This window comes from Aplysia californica, unplaced genomic scaffold (assembly GCF_000002075.1).
Source record: "Aplysia californica isolate F4 #8 unplaced genomic scaffold, AplCal3.0 scaffold00005, whole genome shotgun sequence".
NCBI classification, from domain to species: Eukaryota; Metazoa; Mollusca; class Gastropoda; order Aplysiida; family Aplysiidae; genus Aplysia; species Aplysia californica.
The window spans coordinates 858,328-881,488 of NW_004797275.1; the positions used below are offsets into that span (position 1 = coordinate 858,328).

The 23,161-nt window shown below is 39.6% G+C and overlaps 2 protein-coding genes across 2 annotated transcripts in view; one reads left to right on the forward strand and one right to left on the reverse strand.

The window, feature by feature from the left end:
- Window positions 1–1,153, forward strand: part of LOC101847850 (4-coumarate--CoA ligase 2) — a gene marked incomplete at its 5' end in the record, with an annotated part of 18,018 nt that extends 16,865 nt beyond the window's left edge. The window contains 1 exon segment of the mRNA XM_013080195.2: window positions 110–1,153. Within this exon segment, the coding sequence (XP_012935649.1) occupies window positions 110–199 (90 nt within the window).
- Window positions 1,154–5,311: 4,158 nt separating this feature from the next.
- The window catches only part of LOC101848084 (mitochondrial-processing peptidase subunit alpha), an 18,662-nt gene continuing 812 nt past the window's right edge, over window positions 5,312–23,161 (reverse strand). Inside the window, exons 2-12 of the mRNA XM_005089314.3 lie at window positions 19,548–19,747; window positions 18,628–18,707; window positions 17,241–17,323; window positions 16,748–16,850; window positions 15,906–15,998; window positions 13,557–13,838; window positions 12,186–12,397; window positions 11,194–11,284; window positions 9,715–9,777; window positions 8,843–8,987; window positions 5,312–7,935 (exon numbers count right to left, since the gene is read on the reverse strand). Coding sequence (XP_005089371.2) covers window positions 7,757–7,935; window positions 8,843–8,987; window positions 9,715–9,777; window positions 11,194–11,284; window positions 12,186–12,397; window positions 13,557–13,838; window positions 15,906–15,998; window positions 16,748–16,850; window positions 17,241–17,323; window positions 18,628–18,707; window positions 19,548–19,747 — 1,531 coding nt within the window. The 3' untranslated portion in view covers window positions 5,312–7,756. The remainder of the gene's footprint in view (window positions 7,936–8,842; window positions 8,988–9,714; window positions 9,778–11,193; window positions 11,285–12,185; window positions 12,398–13,556; window positions 13,839–15,905; window positions 15,999–16,747; window positions 16,851–17,240; window positions 17,324–18,627; window positions 18,708–19,547; window positions 19,748–23,161) is intronic.

Below are 23,161 nucleotides of genomic sequence, written 5' to 3' on the forward strand. Positions count from 1 at the left end.
TCTCTCGCTTGCTCTCCCCCCCCTCTCTCTCTCTCTCACGCACACACACACACAGACACACACTCACACACACACGCACGTATAAGCAAACGCTGCATGTTTTCTTCAGATCATGGATCAGTACCCACTGACCGACACTGGAAAGACAAGTAGGAAGGAGCTGAGACGTTTGGCTGCCCACAAGTTTGGCGTACAGTGACGTGGGTGGACTCCTCTCGGAAACAATCTTATTTGTTGTAGGCCGACATTTCAAAAATTCAAAATTTCCTCTCTGTACCTCTCCCTGAAAGAATCTTAGTTGTAGGCTGACATTTCAAAAATTCAAAATTTCCTCGCTGTACCTCTCCCTGAAAGAATCGTATTTAGTAGGCCTACATTTCAAAATTCAAAATGTTCCTTCCGTACAAAACAAAATCATTTCCCACTTGTAAAATGATAAGACGCACCACATTTACTTTACACCATCCTTTCGATTCCATATTATATATATATTGACGGTGTCTCTAGTTTGTAGCAGTATTAATTTAATATTAGCGAATTAGCGCAAATAGTTTTTTATGCTCTCACAGGAAAAAAGAGGGCAAATCAGGCAAGAGTAGACCACGAACAACTTACTTAGACTTGGAGAATTTGAACAGATTAGATCTAGATCTATAGGTGATGGGGAAAGCACGTGTTTCAAATCTGGTAATCATGCTTGATGATGTAAGGTAATTAGTTAAAAGAGAGTGCTAATTCTTTCCAGGAAATGAGAGGGATACATTATGTATACAGTGAAACCTGCCTTGACGGCTACCTCTATAAGACGGCCACCTGTACAAACGGCCACTTTCCATTTCCCCCCTTGCGTTTTTTAAAAATAACTTAATTGTCTAAAACGGGCACCTGTCCAACGCGGCCGCGGCCACCATATTTTAACACACAACCCCTATCACACTAAGCAATATATCACCTCTCTCCTAGACGGCCGCCTAAGGGACTCCATTTCATTTTGTCACAAATTGTGCGTTGGCCCCTGGCGTTGTGGGCGAGCCGTCATAATCCAATCACCCGAGGGTGTTAGGTAGTCCCTCCAACCGATCATGTTGCCTTGGCCCCTCCTACTGTTGACCAATAGGTACCCGTTAACAAATTTTCAGCTGCTGGCGAGGTAAGCATGTGATCCCTCATAACCAATAGCCATAAGCCCCGCCCACAACTCATACACAAGTCGTAAGTGAGATGAGTGGTCACTGTTTACCTCGTCTACTGTAACAAAGAAACAATGGACGTCAACATGAACTTGTGACAGAAACGTCGCTCGTTCTCCGAGTGGTTGCGACCCGTGTGTTTGCTTTACCAAAGCACTCGGTCCTCCTTGTCTGACACATTTCGTTTTATTGTCACCCTTGAACAAAAGCAGCAACAAAAGAAAAAAAGAAGAAACCCCCCCCCAGCAAAAAACAACAACAATAACAACAACAATGTGGTTATCTTCGGTTACGACCTCAGAAAGGAATGGTTTGTTTTCTTCATCTTGATCAGTCGATCCTGCCTAAGACGGCCACCTGTCGGCCATCTGCTGGTGGAATTTCTAAAATCTTTATCCCTTGACCATGTATAGCAACAACAATAAAATATATCTATTTAAGTCAGACATCAAGAATAAATTCTAGTAAATATTTATTATTATAAGCACATGGTAACCATGGTAACCAAACAAACATGTGCCATATTGGATAATTTAATTAAATTTCAAAAGCTATCTTTTCTCTTAGTTTTCGTCCGTGGACTTTCATTTTTATCAAGTACAAACTTCAACATCTATGTAATGAACAAATAACACCAGATTAGTAATATTACGATTCTGAAAATAATTATGGACTCTGGAAATATGTACATGGATAAATAGTTTTAAAATCTAAAAATTCCCAACAAAAGCACTGATTGTAATTTCATTCTTTTATTATCTTCAAAAAGGGCTTTATTTCAGTATAGGTCACCTAGGGATGGACATTGTGTAAAATAATGAAGCTATTCAGATGAAAAATAAAGGAGAAGATGTAATTTAAAGTCGGAAAAATAAATATTTGAATAAAAAATAAGAAAATATTAAAAAACAAGACCCAAAGTTGCAGAAGAGTTTTTTTAAATCCATTGTTAATGACTTCTAAACATAATTGATTGAAGCGGGCGCTCAAAACTCTAAAGGAAGTGGATGTAGGTTTTAAAAATGGTAGGGAAAAAAAAGTATGGTCAAACTGGGTAAAAATGGGGAAAATCTCATTCGCAGACGGCCTTACATGGCCACTTTTCTCCTTGACAATGGGTGGCCGTCCTACACAGGTTCGGCAATATTTTTGTCTGTGTATATTTTAATCCATATTTATGACACACAGCCGAACACTCACATAGCGAAATCGGTGAGACGCGGAAATCTTTTCTTTGTGTAAGATTACTAAGAATTTTGCTGTGTACATTTTTGCAAATTTGAATACGTAGAATATTTATACATTTGGAGGTTGTAAGAGAAACAAAAAATAATTGTGGACCTGAAAATCTATTCGATATGTGCATGTTTTTCTATATTAGCATGTTTCTCTATCATGTGTGAGTTCACTAAGTGCTTGCTGCCAAAATGCAGTTTCTTCCTAAATAATCTGATAACTTGACTGCCCTACTCTATTTTTAATCTTTTAAAATTATAATAGTAGAGGGTTTTACGGCGCTCGCAACTGCATAAGGTGATATGAGCGCCAAGGGGTGGGTGTCAACAGAAGAGTCTTTACAGGGAATCAGACTTACTCTGCTCACCTCTCTAGCTTCAACAACACAAGGTCTGCTTCAACTATCAAGGCACCCCGAAAATAGCTACTTTCTCTTTCGTCTGCTTTCATCTCCACTTTCTGCCCCTACCTCCTCAGGGCTCCGGACTCTTTCTGCAGCCTTTCTACTGCTACTCCTTGGCTCCTTCTTACCTCTGTCTTTCAGCCACACCCCTGATCTTCTGGTAGGAAAGATCTACCCCTAGCCTTCTCGGACAAGGGCGAAAAATCTCGGAGGTCGCTTATGCAAGTTGCGCAAATTGGTGGTCTAAAATCGATAAGAGTAGGCTTCGGTCGCCACCCAGGCAAAATTCAAAATTTCCTACCAGCTTAAAATGTTTAATGTGTCCCTCGCACTCATATGACTTATGCAGTTGCGAGTGCCGTAAAACACTTATAGGACCTACGAAAAATGTTTTTAAAAATATCAGTCTTCAGCAATGGCACTGAACTTGATGACGAAGTGCCTTCTGATTTAGCCGTAAATGCATCTCACAGTAAAAACAGAATGAAAAAAGATTGCAGAAAATTCAGTTTGCCACGTATGTGCCTAGATCTAGTCTAGCATACTTGTCAATTTGCTCTGCATGCTGCTTACATTGCTGGTTTTGTGTTGTTAAGGTTGACAAAGCATTTGAAAATGTGAAACCTGCATCGGTGCCTTTGTTGACTCCAATGTGTCAAAAGTAAATTCCTTGCTGTTTTTTAAGTCTCGTCGGAGGTTCGACAGTGCCTTCAAAGAATGTCATTGAAGTGTGTTTAGTGTGTGAATAACATTTTTGATGCCATGTGTCGTCTGTCTGTGCAGGGGGTGTGACATTGTCAAGAGAGAAATGTAATAAATTAGGGCAATCTGTTTTGAAAATCTTCTTATTATAAGCCTATCATTTCAAATTCTCTATTAATTTTTCAATACCTTTAACAGTATTTTGTAAAAGTTAAATAAAGTGTCTGGGTGTTTTAAAGGTGCCCTTCCCTCCTCGTTTTATTTGGGGGGGGGGGCTGTTTTATTCTTGTTTTTTTGTTGTTGTTGGGTTTTTTTGTGTGTGTGGGGGGAGGGGGGATAATTTCCACCATCATACTTCACTCTTATCTGCCTTGCCCTCTCCTTCCTCATTCTTCGCCCATCCCATCCCACCCTCACTACCATCTTTTGTGTAATCATTTTCAATTTTGTTAGAAATATATTCTGTTGTAAGTTTAAGTCAAGAAGACTAGGTTTTTGTAAAAATAATGTCAGTGATGACATCATTTTGCACTGATGAAGTTCTATGACCGAAAAGTCTGCAAATTTTGTTATCCCGTTTATATTTTTGTTTTGATCCTTATTATCCCAATTTCTTCTCTAAAACAAGTTAAAAAAAATTTCTTACCGTCACAATGTGTATACATAGTACATGTATTACCAAATGTTCGACTGAGCGAGCTGGTAATTTGATGCAAGTAAGATTTCTTACTGTCTTTATTATATTATTACTATCAAGAAGTCTTCGTTTTTGTAAAAATAATGAAGTTCGACTTCCAAAAACTCAGAAAATGTTATCATCCCGTTTATAATTTTGATCCTTATTATCCCAATTTCGTCTCTAAAACATGTAAAACAGAATATCTTACCATCACAATGTGTATACATAGTACACGTATTACTGTAAATATTCGACTAAATGAGCTGGTAATTTGATGCAAGTAAGATTTGTTAACATCCTTATTACATTACAACTGTACGTGAGTGCTTATAATGCTGTAATTAACATTGACAAAGAAATTTTGAGAGACAATGGAGTCCGAGCAACTTGTTTTGAAAGGAGATTACGCTGCGTACGCTGCATGGTTTTGAATTTACAAAGATGGCGGCAGGCCCGATAAGCTCCGCCCTTTCAGCTTCAACTTGGTTGGAACTGTTGAGCGGGCGACGCAACGTTAGGGCCTCTCCCTATATAGTTACTCCAAGGTCACAAGAGTGACAAACATACAAAAGAAGTAGAGGAAAATAACAATAGTAAGGAGTAGGAAAGAAAAAGCAGCAGTTCTCTGTTGTAGATCAGGCACAGTTATGAGTGTGACATGAGTCAGCCCATTTACAATTCTACTGTGCATGAACGGGAAATGTCCCCCCTTTGGAAATGGCCTAAAGACACTCAGTCAGTGGCACTGCCCTACTCTGATCTCACGCCCCCTCCACTGACGGAACTCACCCGTCAAACACAACTGACCGAAGTTGTAAGGTGGCACCGAGTTCCCCACGTCGTAAGGATACAATAGTAACACACGATGTACTTGTTTTATTGTTTCAGTACAGGTTTTACGGCGCTCCCAACTACATAAGGTCATATGAGCGCCAGACGACTAGAGGTGTTACAAGAGAGTAACAAACTTAATAAAGAAGAAGGGGAGATAAGGACGATAGATGTTTCATAGGAAGGAAGAAGCAAACCACACGGTGTACAGATAGGGTTAACTGAATTATAGCATTAAAAGAAACAAGTACATTATTTCCAACAACACAGTTTCAGGATCTTTTTGTACTTTATTCACGACTTCAAAACATGACATCACTGAATTCTTTTTTGTTGGCTTTTTTTTTCTTTTTACAAAAATGAACAGAAGTGAATCAAAAAATTCTATACAACGAAACAAACTCAGAAACCTTACATTACAACTTGCCACCTGTCCTCACAAAGCACCAGCTGGAAGTAACCAGAAGTTGCCCCCTTTTCTTTGTGACTGACTACTCAACCTCTGAACTGTCAGTCCCGTACACCATATCTCATCCACATAACTTATGAAATAGCAATGTACATAACAGAATATATTAAACAGTATAACACAGATAGGTCGAACACAGACGACTCAAAATCACTCATCCGACAAACTGTACCTGCTGTCTCATTTTTTCTTCCTCTTTATCTTTGTAAGATATCCCTTGAACTACGAACCCCTCGACCTCGAACTACCGAGGCCTGTCTTGATGTAAATCGAACTATCCGTGTTATACTGTATGTATTTTCTTAGCTCATTTCAAGATACGGACCATGGCATACCACACTATACAAGATACATAGATTTTACCCACGTAATGGAACAGCTAGGTCTTTTAAAACTGCACATTTCATCCCCCTATAAAAGTAGGATGGGCCACCTTTTGAAGGTTTTTTTGTGTGTTCCAGATACACATTATACTATCACAAGAGCACCTGTAGGACAACAGACATCATCACATCTTTCAACCTCCCTAATTTCAATGGCAATTTGATAACAAGTTTTAAATGTTCGTGCACACCTCTCTGAGGACATATGTCCATAAAAATGTTCTCCACTTTTCCAAGTTGTATTTCTAGCCATCAAACTTACAGCATGTACAAAATAGAAAATAGAGAAAATGTTCGATTTTGAAAGAATGGAAAACTAAAATTAACTTGAAAACAAAAGGAGGGAAAATCATTTTGTTAAAGGACACACATACGAGTAACTCGGAAGTAGACAGTGTACACTGTAGCACCTGGTCGAGAAAACTTCCGTGAAAAAGGTTCAACGTATCGTTGGGATGAGATTTTATATATTATCTCACAACAGGAATTTGGTAAACTGTATGACAAAGAATGAGATGTCAGTGTGAAATGAATTTTTCATCTTCATTTTTTTAAAAAAATGGCCTGGCAAATGTATTTATCGAGTAGAGCAAGGGCATATGATGTGCAACTGGATCCGTCGAGGCTAGAGGAAGGCATCTTTCTTTGTGGGAAAAAATCTTCAGCATGCCACTTGAATAAAAAGGACAGCATCCACAACCATTTCAGCACCACACGACAAGTTGAAACTGACGACTTCCCTTCAAAATGAAAACATTTGTACCAAGGTCATGAACAAATCCCCCCTTTATGCCCTGGAGTCAACACTTTACATATTACAGCTTTTCGTTGACATGGCCTGAAATAACACATGATGTGAACTGTAACCATTTTGTTAACATGGTGAAAGTCATAAATCTGTTCCAGATCTGTTAACAACATGAAAATCGACCGCTCTGAAAGCCTCACAGACAAAATGATAACATACAAAAGGAAAAATATTTCATAGCACAGGAACACAGACCGTAGTATATACCAGGTTACTATCGTCGCATAAGGTGAGGGGAAAAATCTGGGCATTAATGCTGAAATCATGACAACGATGCTTAATGATACCCTTTATGTGAAAACCGCTACCGGTCCAACTCTTCACAGTCTTCTCTGACAAATTCCACAACCATTCTTCTCTTTCATACATTACAAAAATCATAGCTTTACTCACTGCCACCTTTTTCTTGAAGAAATCTCTGAGCAAGTTCACCTGCTTAATATGTACATAAAACTTGCACTTTTTTGTCTCTAAAATTATTCTAAAGTTTGAAATGGAACATAAAACATTGCAATTCTTTTGAAAAAAAATGTTTCGGACTTTTAAAACTGACCATGACAAGCAGCAAACAGTGACCGAAAAAACAAAAATTGATTTCCAAATTCTAGAAGACACCAAAATTCCAAGTGGTCAGCTACCCTAAAATATCTTAACTTTAAGGTATGCTGTGCGAACTTACAATTGATGAAACTTCAGGGCCTTTTTCTCACTGCAACTCTTTCAAGGCACTATACATTCTACCTTCACTGATATGCCTTACTGGAATGACCTGAGAGTCTTTTGATTTGATGGCAGCCAATTGACTCTTCCTATATCATCCTCTCTTCACATCAGACACACTGAAACTCACAACAGTCACTCATTCCTCCCTATCACACCTCACAATCTCCTTCACCACACACACAGCAGAGTCTCTTCAGATCAAAACTTTAACTTATCATACAAATGTCCTGAAGGACCTCAAATACAAAATATCATGACGCGATAGTAGTTAAGTCTGGCCAAACCAAATGAAATGTGTTGATGCTGAAAAAATGCCATGTTTTTCACCACGTCTATCGTCGGAACAAAGAGAAGCTTTTCTTGCTGGGCAGCCGTCCATCCCGGCTTGCCAGGGCCGCTTCCATGTCCTCGAACGACGGCAGTTCCGATAACGACCCGTAGGCAGCCAGGGACAACTTGCTCTTCAACATACGAGTGGCCACTCTTTGGACGTCCCGTTCTGTTATGCTAGCTGCAAAGGCATAAAGCAAAGAAAACCAAAATATAAAAGCATTCTTTTAGAGACGGCAACAAAAACAATTTTTGACTTGCTCGAGACGATCATTAGACTGTAAAGATGAATGTCCAAGTATCTAAAGGCCGAGATATGATAACCATTTAGAATGGCCAGAATTTTTGTAGAACTGTGAGTACACATAGAAAAAAAGAAGTTGGTCTTTAGGTCATAGCTTTGACATCACTACAAACAGGGCAGGGTTAGCAACCATCCAGTTATTCCTTACAGTCTTGTTGGGCTAATTCAAAATTACATAGAGTGAGGGTGACAAAACAAATATTTTTACATTTAATCAGTGCATGCACCTCACTCGCACACCCATCACTTACTTTTAACCCTTAAAACCCTGAATTCGTTTTTTTCATATCTCCCTAGAATCCTGAATTAAAATTGAGATACTAGAAAAAATTAGGTTGGTTCATTGCTTTATTTACTTTGTTAATTGTTGTTAGATTTTGCAGAAGTTTGAAAATGTTATTTATATTTGAATGCACAGTCTGGACAAAAGGTGAAAACACTGGTTTTTAGGACCAACTCTATGAGTTAAGTCTTGTGTGTGATCCCCGACTCCACTTCAGTCAAGGCATCATTAGACCCAGCCGTAGATCTAGCCTCTGGTGGCTCTAGTGATCCCCTGCCACTTCCACTATCGTCAAAATCATCATCGATATTTTGCGGAACATTGCAATCGTCTTCAGCGGTCATATTTATTGATACATCCGACTGGGAGATCATTATTGGGGTCTGGTTCAGGATAGAAAATGTCAAAAACTTTGGGGCCTTTGGTAACAAAGGTGGTTAACCTCACTTGTAAAAATGTACTAATCTATAGCAACAGAGGAAAATGTGATGAGTCACTGACCTATCTGGTCATAGTAAAACTGGGGAGTACGTCGGCCGGAACCAGCCAGCACCTGTCTGCCAATGTCTTCAAACACGACTGGACGAACCTCCAAGTTCATCATCAGCATAGACTGCAGCTGTCGTTTGGCGCGGCTCAGCTCATCCTGTTTGATGAAGAAAACCAATTCCATAAATGACTTTCATATATATATATTTGAGGAGTTTCTTTTTTTTTTTTTTACCTTTTCATATAAAAATGAGGAATTAATCAATACTATTTAAATGTCCACATCTAAATACAAACATAATTTGTTTGAGTAAATTATAAAGAGATGCACATAAAAACGCAATGACCATCATTCAGTGCAAGGAAAAGGAATGATAGAAAGATCATAGGAAACGAAAAGAGGAACCCTCCAGCGACCCACAGTACAAAGATAGAAGCTCTGGTATTATTTTTTTTCTCCCAAGAAAATCATCTTAAATGTTTCTGCTCATCAAATACGATATATTTCATTTGTTTAAACTGAGAAGTATATAAACCTTATTTATATGAGGAACCACGTCTCCTGCACCGTATATTTCAGTAATCTAAGTAAGACACCAGTACAGTCAACATCCACTATCACTTAAATAATTTGGACAAGTGAGCCTCCTAGTAACATTGCAATTACAAACACAATTTTATAAGAATGAAAAATGATGGATCAATAACAATAAGAGTTGTTTGCCCCCCCCCCCTAAAAAAAACAACAAATTTTAAAATTCAAAACAAGTTGTGTGCACGCACGCGAGCGGGAATGCACACGTGCATGCTCACTCACACACACACACACACACACACACACACACACACACACACACGGACACGACATGAACCACCTCACTCACCTGATACACCATGCTGGAAGTGAACACAAGCTCCCTGAGAATGACCTCCACAAGATCTCGCAACTGGAGATGTTGAAAAAACCCCCCCCACAAAAGTTTTAGTTTTAGTAAAAGTTTTACAGCATTTGCAACACGATAAGGTAAAAAAAGTACCGAAGATTAGAGATGTTACATGAGAGTAACAAACACAAAAGGAGGAGGAGAGAGAGGGGCGATAGTATTTTATAAGAAAGAAGAAGCAAACCACACAAGAGCACCCGCCAACCACCCACAAAACACCAAAAAATCCAAATAAGTACCCACTGATATTTCTCGAGCACCGCATACAACTGAGTTCAAAAACACTATCTAGAACAGAAAATATCTCAGTATTTTCAACAGAAATATTAATTTAAACGAGAAAAACATTTATGAGCTTCAGCAGACTTCTCCTTTCAAAAGAATACAGAACATTTTACTATGCTTTTCACTTCGCAACACCAGTACATGATCTCTCTCAAAGAACAGGCGTTCCCCCCTGGGGCAGTGCCACTGACTGTAGTGTCTTTAGGCCATTTTCATAGGGGGGATATTTCTCGTTGAAGCATAGTAGAATTGTAAATGGGTTGATTCATGTCACGCTCATAACTGTGCCTGATCGACAACAGGGAACTGCTGCTTTTTCTTTCCTGATCCTTACTATTGTCATTTTCCTCTACTTCTTTTGTATGTTTGTCACTCTCTTGTGACCTGCTATGTTGGGGTGCCTTGATAGTCGAAGTGGACCTTGTGCTGCTGAAGCTAGAGAGGTGAGCAGTCTAAGTCTGATTCCTTGTAAAGACTTCTCTGTTGACAACCACCCCTTGGCGCTCATATGACCTTATGCAGTCGCGAGCGCCGTAAAACTCTCTACTATAAAAAAACCCAAAAAACAGTCTATGCTGAGCAGTGTTTAGTACAGAAAAGTCTTTTCATCAGTTCGAACTATAAACATGGGGGTATTTAATAATCTCTGTCGTTGTTATCAATCCAGGATAGTCTCTGTCTATAACCCATATGTAACAATCTACTGCATTTGGTAAACATACATCCCCATATTTTATCTTACGGCGCTAGTGGATACTTTCGTCTACACGCGGGTCGACCCGTCGCGTTCACAAAAATAAAAAGAACTGGACTTTCATAGACTGATAAAAGAGGACATCAGCTTGTGTGTTTGTATTTTTTTTCTTTTATTGGCTGGGGAAACCACTGCATACTAAGTCTGTACTCTTTCTGGAAAAACGATAGCTCTTCACAAAAAGTCCGTTTTAGTTTCCACATTAGCCCATGATTTAAAGATAATGTATAACTAGAAACCAGCTCATCTCAAACGCTGCAACTCCTCCAGTCAAAACAAACTGAACATTCAAAACAATTTTACTTTTTAAAAAAATTAAAGAATTAAAAAGTCTATGGGGGCAAAAACCAAAAAATCTGTCCATGAGGACATCAACTGACCTTTGATGGATGAGAACTTGCATGAATGCAGAACAAGCCACTGTCTTCATAAGCGTGGTTGTAGGCTGTGGCGCTCTCAATCCAAACATACCTGAAGGAAAACCCAATAATTATATAATTACCGTGGAGTCCGCTTAAACTGAATACAGTTTAATCAGAATTGGAACTTAAATTTATTAGTTCTAACACATTCATCATTCAAATTCTCATCATGGCGGCACTAAAATAGCACTCATGTTAGATGTGCTTGTTATTTTTCAAAGATTTTCACTCTAATTGTTGACAACAAACTGATTTCAGCGCTCAAAGGTCACACAGACCATTCAGAAAGAAAGTTATAACTTTAAAACAGGTGTGCATGTCAAAAAGGAGATCATTCCTACAATGTATTAGTAGCTATATTACACTGGCACCGAACGGCGTCCCGTGGGGAAAAGGGACTGCTACTCATCATCGTCCATCAGTGTCTCATGGGTGCAAAGTACTCAAAGTCTTTTTTTGAACTTTTCTTAAAGAAACCAAAATGACTTAGGCAATAATGTGTTATGAATTTTTTAGTTTTAGTAAGAGTTTTATGGCACTCGCAATACAATAAGGTCATTTAAGAGCCGAAGAATAGATGTGTTACGAGTGAGTAACAAACACAAATAAGGATGATAGATGTTTAATAGGAAAGAAAGAGTAAACCACACCAGATCAGCACCCGCAAAAGTGTAGCCACACATAAATAAAAGTGTAGTCTTTTTTAAGTAGTTTTAGTAGAGGTTTTACTGTGCTCACAACTGCATAAGGTCATATGAGCGCCAGAAGAATAGAGGTATTACAAGAGAGTAACAAACATAAAAAAGAAGAGGGGGAGATAAGGATGATAGATATATCTTTCATTGGAAAGAAGAAGCAAACCACACTAGAGCACCCGCCAACCACCCACAAAGTGTAGCCACACACAAACAAAAGTGCAGCCACACATGAGAAGAGCCAGACAGACGAACCTGTTGAGGACGTTGAGGTAGAGGCGGGTGTACATCCCTTTCCCTGGGCCGCCCGCTGAGAAGGATCCCCCACCCCCGAGCATCATGTTGAGCACGCAGTAGGCGATGAAGTCCGGGTCTTTGTGGCTGCAGCTCTCCAGGCCCAGCACGATGTGAGCCAGCTCTGGCATGGGGGTGGGGCCCAGGCTCACGTTGGACAGGTCCTTCTCCACCTGCGGGCCAGTTGAGTTTTTGTTTTAGTAAGTGTTTTACGGCACTTGCAACACAATAAGGTCATATAAGTGCTGAAGTTTTTAAAATTTAGTAGAGGTTTTACGACGCTTGCAACTGCATAAGGTCATATGAGCACCAAAAGATTAGAGGTGTTACAAAAAAGTAACAAACACCAAAAAGATGGAGGGGAGATACAGACGATAAATTTTTTTATAGGAAAGAAGGACCAAACGACACCAGAGAACCCGCCAACCACCCAAGTTGGGTTTGTTTTGTTTTTAATAAGAAGAGTTTTACGGCTCTTGCAACACATAGAAGTGCCAAAGAATAGAGGTGTTACCTACAAAGGAAAAAAAATGATTGAGTAAAAATTAAAATGGCATATATATCTATTTTTCTAGAAATTCAGAGCTACTTGTGAAGGTGAAGTGACAGCAATTGTACTTCTTTGACGAAAGAGTTAAATGTCACACTGGATAGGATATTAACAGGTAACTTTGAGGGCTGAGCACTTGGCATAGAAGAAAGAGTGGGGAAGTGGAATCAACCGTATTTCATCAAAAATAAATAATAATAATAAATTGCATTCATATAGCGCATTTCCATAAAGAAGTGCTCAATGCGCTGTACAATAATACAAAGAACATATGCAGCGCACGGCTCCTATTGTAATCCTCTTTCTCTCTCTCACACACTCTGTCTCTCTCTTCCTCACTCTCTCTCTATCTCTCTCCCTTTCCAGTACATCCTTGAGTAATCACAATCCCACAAAGCTTACCCACACACCCTCATACACATTGATGACATCACAGTCATATATTGTTACAGAACAGAACAGCATGAATCACCTGTCTTTGCCCACTGAGAACCCAACCCACATCCTTTGCTTGTTAAACGAGGAGCTTAACCACTACACCGCAGACAGGCGTCACTCACTGGCACATAGCCACTTCACAAAATGTCCCCCCTCTCGCCAACCCTCTCACCCTTTTCCCAAATGGGAATCAAACCCGCATCCTTTACATGTAAGATGGGAAGCTCTACGCAGCAGACAGCAGCCCCTCACCTGCAGAGAGCCACTTCATAAAATGTCAACAATCCCCCCTCTCCCCCCCCCCAAGGAGCTCAGCCACTACACCACAGACAGCAGTCCCTCACCTGCAGAGATCCGCCCGTGTACTGAGACACACAGGTGCTCCCCAGCTCCGTCTGCCCCCACACCTGGCCCTCGGGCACCCACAGCGGCTTCTTCTCCTCCACAAAATACTTCTGAGCACACTCCACAAATGCCTCGTGATCCACACCGACCCCCGCAACCACCATTTTCGACGGGTGGTGCCTCTCTTTCATGAAGGCGTACAGAGCTTTCTGTGTGATCAGGTCAATGTTCACTTCGGGGCAAATACGGGGAAGGCCTAAAGTGTTGCCCTTGTAGGCTGCCTGTGATGGATGAAAATCGTCAGTCATTTAGGAGAATTCTCAACCGAAGATGAAATGAACTTTGAAATTTGTGGTCACCAAAGCATCCTTCAGAAGACATGCATCTTAAAAAACCTTTTTTATGATATGTTTTAGACCAGGTCTCTAGCATCTAATGTTGTATATAACTCTGACATATCATCCTATTCTGAGGCAACGATATGGTGATACATATGCAAGATATCTAAAACTCTACGACACTTAGAACTAACTCATCTTAGAAGCTACCTGTGCAATTTACACCTACTGGAAGATTTTCAAAGCAAAATAACCATCTCTATTGGACAGTTGAAAACCAACTTAAGGATCAACAACTACCAAGCTCAGAGCACAAAGATAAACAATGATCTTCTTCTATGCTGTGACTAATGGGTAAAATATGGTGGCGTCGGTGGCCTAGTGGTTAGGCTCTCGGACTCGCAACTGCAAGGTCGTGGGTTCGAATCCCGTCAGGGGCCCGACGTTGTGTCCTCGGGAAAGGCACTTTACACGTATTTTACTCACTTCACCCAGATGGGAATGGGTACCCGGCTATAGACAGCGAAAGATCTTGTCAGTTTGTTAGTGTTTGAGCCCTTAATCAGCTGCTTGCAGTGTATGCTTCCCTGGAAGCTGAGAATGTTTCGGAGTGTTCTATGGTCTGCTGGAGTAATAATATAGTGTAAAGCGCATAGAGCCTGCTGTTGAGCGGGGATATGCGCTATACAAAAGCTATTTATTATTATTATTTTTATTATTATATAGCATATCTATACACATTAAAATAACACCATCTACATTTTGTTTCAAAGTTCCCCCTGATGTTCATTTAGTAGACATGTGTAACAAGCTGATAATGACAGAGAAATTGTATTCAGAATCTTGACATTAAAAAAAAGAAGAAGACCTATTTTTTCCAAACCTTAATCATTACGGATGAGATTTCCTAAAATAACGAAGAGTTAGTGAGATTTCCAGGACTAGCAGAATTTCTTATCTTCCCATAATATGCATCACATAAATGTATCAGTCTACAAACTTCATTAATAACACAACTTTCATACTCATAATGTCTAAGCATTTTGAATAAATCAAAAAGTACTGTGACATAAACTAAGGCCAAACAGCACAGAATGTAATAGACTACCCAAATGACCCAAAATAAATGTGTTACAACGGGCTGGAATCAGGTGGTCTTCGATATTTGATTCCTTGGATTTCATTTTTTTGACTAGCGCCTGATTTCACCACGATGCCTCACATATCTCAAGTCACAGTGATGACTAACAGTCATGTGATCAAAGCAGAAACGACATCACAAAACACCCCTGGCCCTCCCCCAACATCCTCATTTGCAATCTTGGACACTCAAGGTCACTCACTGTGACGTAGCTTGTACACCACTGTTAAGTCATCATATGTGTCGCAGCGTGGTGTAATCAGGCGCTCGACAATTTTCGGGCACGTGGAGATATTGGTATCATCTTAAAACTTGTTCAGTTGTCTTGCTATAATATGTGAAAAAAATGCCTATCTATCTTGAATAGAGGTCAAAATATTTGAGATAGAAGAAGGTGAGGTAGCCTGATTTCAAAGGTAGAATTAGCGAGGAAATGGCTGCCAAAGTTTGGTTATTTCCATAACTTAGGAGTCCGTGGAATTGGAAAACTTACATTTTTGTGCCTTTAATAAACCTTTTCAGTAAAAATCCACCCAGAAATGTGTTCATAGCTGGACAACAGTGGTGTTACACCAAAAAACAAAAATTCGATAAAAATTGCCAATACCAGTTTCTCCAATTTCATTATTCTGACGAGCGCCTGATTCCACCACATCGCGACACATTATTATACTTGTCAGACACGTAAGAAAGGAAGACTAAAGATGACATGGCGGCGAGCGGTACAAGCGGAAATGGAAAAAGCAGGAACATCATGGAAACAGCTAGAAAAGTATCACAGGACAGGCTTCGCCGGAGAAATGTAGTAGATGGTCTATGCTCCACTGGGAGCTAAAAGGGCAAGAGAGAGAGAGAGAGACAGCACTTACAGCATGGACCATTTCCATTAGGAGCTGCTCTGGGTTTGGGTCCATGTTCATTGCCTCAATCTCAAACCTTATGGCTTGGCGGGCGTCTTCCAGCTGAGGAAGATGAAGCGTGTTAAGGTCATCAAGGTGTTAGGAAAATAAGTGAGGTGTGCACCAAACTTTATTGGGGTTTTTCTTCGGGTTTTTTTTTATCCAACCTTTACAATATTATCTATTTTCCTGTAAGTCCTCCTCCCATATCACCCACCGTCTTTAGTCTATTCACATGTAAATAGCACTCCACTCACATTGCAATTTTGGAGAAAAAAATATATAATATCTACAATATATAGAAACATTCGGGAACTAATTCACCTGGAGAGAAAGCAACACTGTGGTTTTAAAGAAAAAATCTTTGTCTCCAAATTTGTTTTCAGAAACACAGCCAAGTGCATTACATCTATTTTACAAAGAAACGACTCAATAACAAAATAAAGATTAAAAGAAAAAAACACAATCCGTTAGAATCAAAAGATGTATAAAAAATAGAAAGAGCCTTCAATTAAGGTAAACATAATAAGTATTCTTATAATAGTATGAAAAACAAACCAATTGACTGGTCATTTCTAGACAGAAAACTCCCTTCTTGACATGCAAAGAGTAGCGCAAATTCTTTTAGTTTTAGTAAGAGTTTTACGGCACTTGCAACACAGTAAGGTCATATAAGTGCCGAAGACTAGAGGTGTTACAAGAGAGTAGCAAAATTAAAAAAGGAGAGATCAGGACGATAGATGTTCGATAGGAAAGAAGGAGCAAACCACACCAGAGCACCCACCAACCACAGCTACGACCACAAGTCTGACCTGGTGTTCTGGGAACTCTGGTCGGAGCACCACATCGGAGAGGACGTTCATCACTCTCTGCAGACCGTCAGTCCGGGTAGAGGCGGCGTAGACCAAGGTGTCCCTGTGGGGGGGGAGTAAAGAGAGGACGAGAGCAAAATAACCATCAATTCAATTAGTTTAAACAATGACATTAGAGCGCATATTGGAGACTTTTCAAAGTTTTACTAAGGTTTTATGGCGCTCGAAACTACATAATGATATTAGAGACTTGAACCAGGGAGACTCAAATTAAGCTCCACAATTAAAACTTGAGGAGCTTAAGTTACAAAGCCAGTCACACTGATCAAATTAAAAATTTTAGTACACGAAAGTAAAAAAAAATACACTTGGCATGGAAAGCGTAAAACGTACACATAAACTGATCACTGGACAAAAGAGAAGGCGCTGTTCAGAATGGCAATTAAAATGACAAAGTATTGTTGGGAGACAAATAATACACTCTTCTTTTTACCTTGACCCTTGGCAATCACAGATGCCTCCAACCTTCTCGAGTTCTTGTAAGATCTTGTCTCTGTCTTCCCAATTTGTGGTTTTCTAAAATTAAAAAAAAAGACCAGTAGACCAGCGAATCAAAGAAATGTAAATAAAAACAAGTCTTGCACTAAAACCATTCAGTCTTTTAAGACAGACACTATTATTTGCCAATACACCTCAACCCGAAGACTTAACATCTCATCTCAGATATTTCTTTTTTTTGTTTTTTTGTAAGAGTTTTACGGCACTTGCAACACAATAAGGTCATATAAGTGCCAAAGATTAGATGTGTTACAAGAGAGTAACAAACACAAAAAAGAAGGAGGAGAGATCAGGACAATAGATGTTTGATAGGAAAGACGGAGCAAACCACACCAGAGCACCCGCCAACCACCCACTCAGATATTTCTGTTGTGGAGATAGAAAAGTATACTAACAAGGAGACCACAAGGAGAATGTGCTGGAAAAGACAGCTGAAAACGACTACAAACAGTAAGCTGGTGCTAAAAGTTAATTCATCATTTCGCTGCAATTACTAAAACATGCCCTGTACCTCAAGAAAATAGAACCCTTTACCCTGAGAGCGCTAACACAATCGGGTGTGAGCTGCCCAGAAATGGCCAGTCAAAGTCACGGGTGGGAGAACAGAATAGGTCAAACTTCTACTTTTGTTGAATCCTCCTTTGTGCACAAAGGCTATTCACCCCAGTGACCCAGATAACGTTCAGACAAGCACCTTAAACAACAAAGCTGATATTCCCAAAACAAAAGAAAGAAACTTCTCAAATACAGTCAAACCTGCTACTAACGGCCACCTGTATAAGACAAGTCACCTGTACAAATGGCCACTTCCAATTTCCTCCCTTGCACTTAAAAAAAAAAACATGACCTGTGTAGGACGTCTGCCTAAGATAGCCACTTTTCTCTTCGACAATAAGTGGCTGTCATAGACAATTTCGACTGTATATGATCAATAATCACTATTCAAACTGACTTGGACAACTAGTATGATTTTTTTACAAATCCCATTCAAAAATCATCCCAAAGAAGTAGATCTACGGTCAACAATGTTTAACTCTAAAGGTCTTGTGATAAATTCCTGCATGTGGTTGAATAATGCATCTAATATTACATGTTTATCACTATCAGCTTTACTTTTCTTTTCATATTTGATTTTAAGGAGAGTTATTATACAAAATTCAACTTCTATGTATATCTGCATGTGTTTTTACTGTCCATTTCAGCCAAGAAAAATTTTCCTCTAGGAGAATAAAGTATTATCTTATCTTCTTCATTACATACTAAAGTAATCTATACCAGCTCAATTTGCAGGATAATGCACATCAAAAACATAAACATCTCACCCCAAACGACATTTTCTCCAAGAAATGAGTAATTCCGCTGGGATATGCAGATTCATACCTCGACCCTGAGTCAACAAGAACTGCAAACAAAAAAGACACAAACAGAACAACATTGGCTTGAGAACACGACTATATCTTTTATAATAGTGTTGGCAGTTTGTATGTAACTGTGAAATAAGAGCACACAAGTAAAAAATTTCTTGACATGTATACTCATGATTATAAAATTACACACCTATTTATATTGTCCCCTATGCCTTGTGACAACAGAAACTAGTTAGTTTTGTTACATGAGAAACAAACATAAAAAAAAAAAGTTTCAGATAATACCTTCAGTTAGTTAAAACAGATCTTGACATCTCAAAAACCCGATTGAAACAAGACATCAAAGCTCTCTGTTTAACCTTCTCAAGTCTTTGCATGCGCATCTATAACTTGGGTATCTAACTGAATCTGAAAGCTCATCACTGCAAACTAAGGTTCCAACATGCTTTCTTTGATGTCAATCAAAATTGGGTAAAAAATAATACGGGATTAACAGCACACATCTCAGATATAAAAAAGACCTATTTTCATCATCACTCATCACTTTCATGCATCACTATGAAACAAGGCCCAACAGAAAAGTACGTTGTTTTTTTGTTTTAGTATTTATTTTACAGCACTAGCAACACAATTAGGTCATATAAGTGCCAAAGATAAGATGTACTACAAGAGAGTAACAAACATATGACAGATGTTTAATATGAAAAACGGGGCATTGCATCAAATTCTTTTTGTTAACCCCCTTTCCCAATCAGATAGAAAAATCCATGATAGGCCCTACTTGAAAATATTTAGACATAGAGAGACACAATTCTTCAAAGATAACAGCAGGCCTATATCAGAATAAGAAATTGAAAGATGCAAAAGTACATTACCACCAACAGTGCAAAACTGTCCAAATTTATTCTCAGAAGCAATGCGAAGTCCATTGTCGAGAGTTGTCACATGTGTGTCATACACATGACTTGTCACTGAGGCATACTTTGGAAGCGGCAGGCCTGGAATTTTCTCCGAAAGAGAAACATTTGTGATGCTTGGTTCTAAACTCCCAGGATTTGTACTGCTTAAACTGCGTCTGCAATGAAAAACAAGTGTAAGTGTTCCACAGGGCTCGCAACTCCATAACTCAAATGAACGCGCGGTGTTGCAGCCAGTTTCATTGACAGTAAATTGAGTTGCTATTTTGGTTCATTTATCCCTTTAAAAAAAAATTTAATATTGCCAAACATTTTGACTCCTTCACAAACCAAATGAGTTCTACTTCTTATCTACATTCTACTTTCTGAAGATGTACATAGAGGTCTAAGGCCTCCACTTGCTGGGTTTGCCTGTTCTCAAGCATTTTCCAACATAACAGAAATAGTGTGAAACCATATGATAACACACTGGCTATTTGTCATTGAAACTTGGAGGGTTAACTCACTCCCAACTATTCTCGCCACTGTAGCGATCTATTATAATTCATGCTTCCCGGCTGTTCTCGCCACCGTGGCGATCCCAACTTCAAATTTTTTTCTCCTCCTGAGGGATCGCCACTGTGGTGAGCACGGTCCAGTCATTTCCATTTAATTTGATCCAAATTTCATTTCGCTCGGCCCGAGGGTAGAAATTTTTTGAATTTATCAGCTGACCTACCCTCGACTGTCCAAAACGGCGAGCTAGTCGTTCCAGGCCGAAGCGTAGTGCAGCCAAAACAAGAGCAAATATCTTTGAACAGTTCGAAAATTGTGCTGTTTTGGGAAATCTATTATCTATCCTCATGGGTAATATAATGTTTTCTAATTCAACTAGATTCTCCAGCAGATATATTCTACCATATATAAGAAAATGTGTCAAATTGATGAAAAAAAAGTACACAAGATAAACACATTCTGCTTGTTTTGAAACACATTTCATTGTATACTTTCAACACAGCAAACAACAAGTGTGTATCTTGAATACATTTGTCACACTGATTTTTTAAAACACCCCCGAAATTGTGGTGGTTGGGGCCAATCCGCCCAAAAAAGTGCAGTTGTGAGTGAGTCAAATGAATCTGACCTCCAACACCTGATAGAACAAAATTGTGAAAGGGGGTGGGGGGGGAGAGAAGGCTAAATTCGCAAAAATTTAAGGTTTGTTGATAGTTTTTAGTGCCAAAATTGTTCTCAACACATTAATAGACATTAAAATAGAGGGAAGTGCCGATTTGCAATGCCGCGTTGCGATTAGCGCCAGTGCTGAATATGATGCTGCGTTGCGACTAGCGCCAGTGCTAAATAAAACGCCCTGTGTTATATCAAGCTTAATCTACCTTCCGTTGTTGGAAGTTCTGATGGCCGAACGGACAGCGCGTCTGCGTTTGAAGCCAAACCATTATTTTATGAGCGTGGGTTCGATCCTGTTCCATCAAGAAATACAGCTTTTATATAGATCTAGTTGCACCGTCTTGTTATTGTTATCCAAGCGTATTTCGACTTACTAGCTCAAACTCAAATGATTATGAGAGAGGAACAAGACTACGTATGCAAACAATGTCAGAAACAATTGTTAGATCTAATATAGATCTAGATCTACCCAACATAGATCGGAAAGACAACGTCATAAAAGAGTCAAATCCTAGGAGGTTTTCAAAAAACTGAAAAGGCTTCCAAAATTCAGGCAGAACTAGAATATTATTATAAGGATGGCTACTAAACCTAGATTCTAGTACTGGCGTTTCAAATAGCACGGGAGCTATTCAGAACGCGGCGTTTCAAATAGCACGGGAGCTATTCAGAACGCGGCGTTTCAAATAGCACGGGAGCTATTCAGAACGCGGCGTTGCAAATAGCGCCTGCCTTAAAATAGTGCTCAAAAATAGTCTTAAACGTGTCTTTTCACCCTGGCAACTCAGTCAGCTTTTTTACTTGACATCCGGGACCGGGACAGCAGCACTGCAGTATTACTGTAAAGTAACGTACAGGCTACAAAACCCCGGCAAGTAGGCTATAACATGTGGTTGTTGTACATTGAGTTTGAGTCTAATAATAAAGGGAGTGTATATATACAGACACGGTAACCGGGAACAAAGTCACAAAGTATACAAACCTGGTAGGGGAACTCTTTTGTGATTTCAGAAAGTTTCAGCACCCTCTTGGCTCAGGGTAGACCTAGATTCTAGGTTCTTCTAGATCTATAGCCTAGGTCTAGATCTAGACAGACAGTGAGACAGACATAAAAGTCATTGTCTAGTTTCGAGGTTAGCCTAGATCTAGATCTAAATGAAGATTGTGGATGTCTTTTCGATGAACGATCGTTTTTCCTCCATTTTTGGAGTTGGAGGAATCACAATTTGAAGAAAAGAACAATGTCATTATGATTTCAATCCAGCAGTCACCCTCTCTCTACTCTGTCTCTGTGTATCGCTTGCATTCTCTTTTTTTTTTTTTTGTCTCTGTCTTTCTTTCTCCCCACCTATTTCCCACTCTATCTTTCTCTTGTTCCCTCCTGTCAACTGGGGCATGTAATACATTTTGCTAGCGGAAGTGGCTATCCTCACCCAGGGTGAGAATAAAACTACGATCTACCTCTCACCCCGGGTGAGACTTGCCAGCGTTGGTTGTTCTCACTCGGTGTGAAACAAGACCAGTTTTTCCTCATTTCGGAATACTGTCTATCGGTGTGGATGTTCAAAGTGATAAAAAAGCCAAGAAAAAATTACATTATAGTAAGCTAATTTGATAGTCTACAAAGGTGCTATGTCACTTTTCGAATCGAGCCGAACTACGTGGGTCGCCATTTTGTTTTGCCCAAAAGTTCTCGCGCTACTCCTCTATCCCTCTTTCTCTCTCTCTTCTCTCCACTACCCACAGACAAAATTGCACGCTTTCAGGTTCTATATTTAATGGAACGTTTGTTCACGGCACAGAATTCTGCAATTCTGTTCAGTGTAGAATTCTGTGGTTCAGGGTGAATGCTACACTGGTTGGCCTAACGGTGAACGCACACCGGGTGAGAATAGCCAAAAGACTCGCCTGCGCTATTCTCACCCGGGGTGAGAATAGAGGTGGCCTTTGCTAGCACTTCCCTCTGTTCTCTCTTTTCTTCTCTCTCTCTCTCACGCACGCACACACACTACAGGGTCTGGGCGCTGAAACTTTCCGACATCACAAAAGAGTTGCCCTATCGGGTCTGTATACTTCGTGACTTTGTTCTTGGTTACCGGGTCTGCATACACTTTGAATAATAAATTATAATTTAGATAATAAAGGCACCTAAACTAGAGTGCACTTTGGTACAACTTAAGAATCTGGGTCCCGTCTGTTTAAACTAGGCATCATCCACACAGAGTACTGGATATCGATACTGACAAAAATATTCGGTATCGATGTTCTATCATCAGTCTGGTAGATCTAGATCCAGCCTACAAAATGAGCATTAAAAATTCACTAGTTATTAACAAGGGAAGGGGGGTTTCAGGGGGGGCAAATAAAAACATGGAGACGGGGGGGGGGGGTCAGGGGGGCAT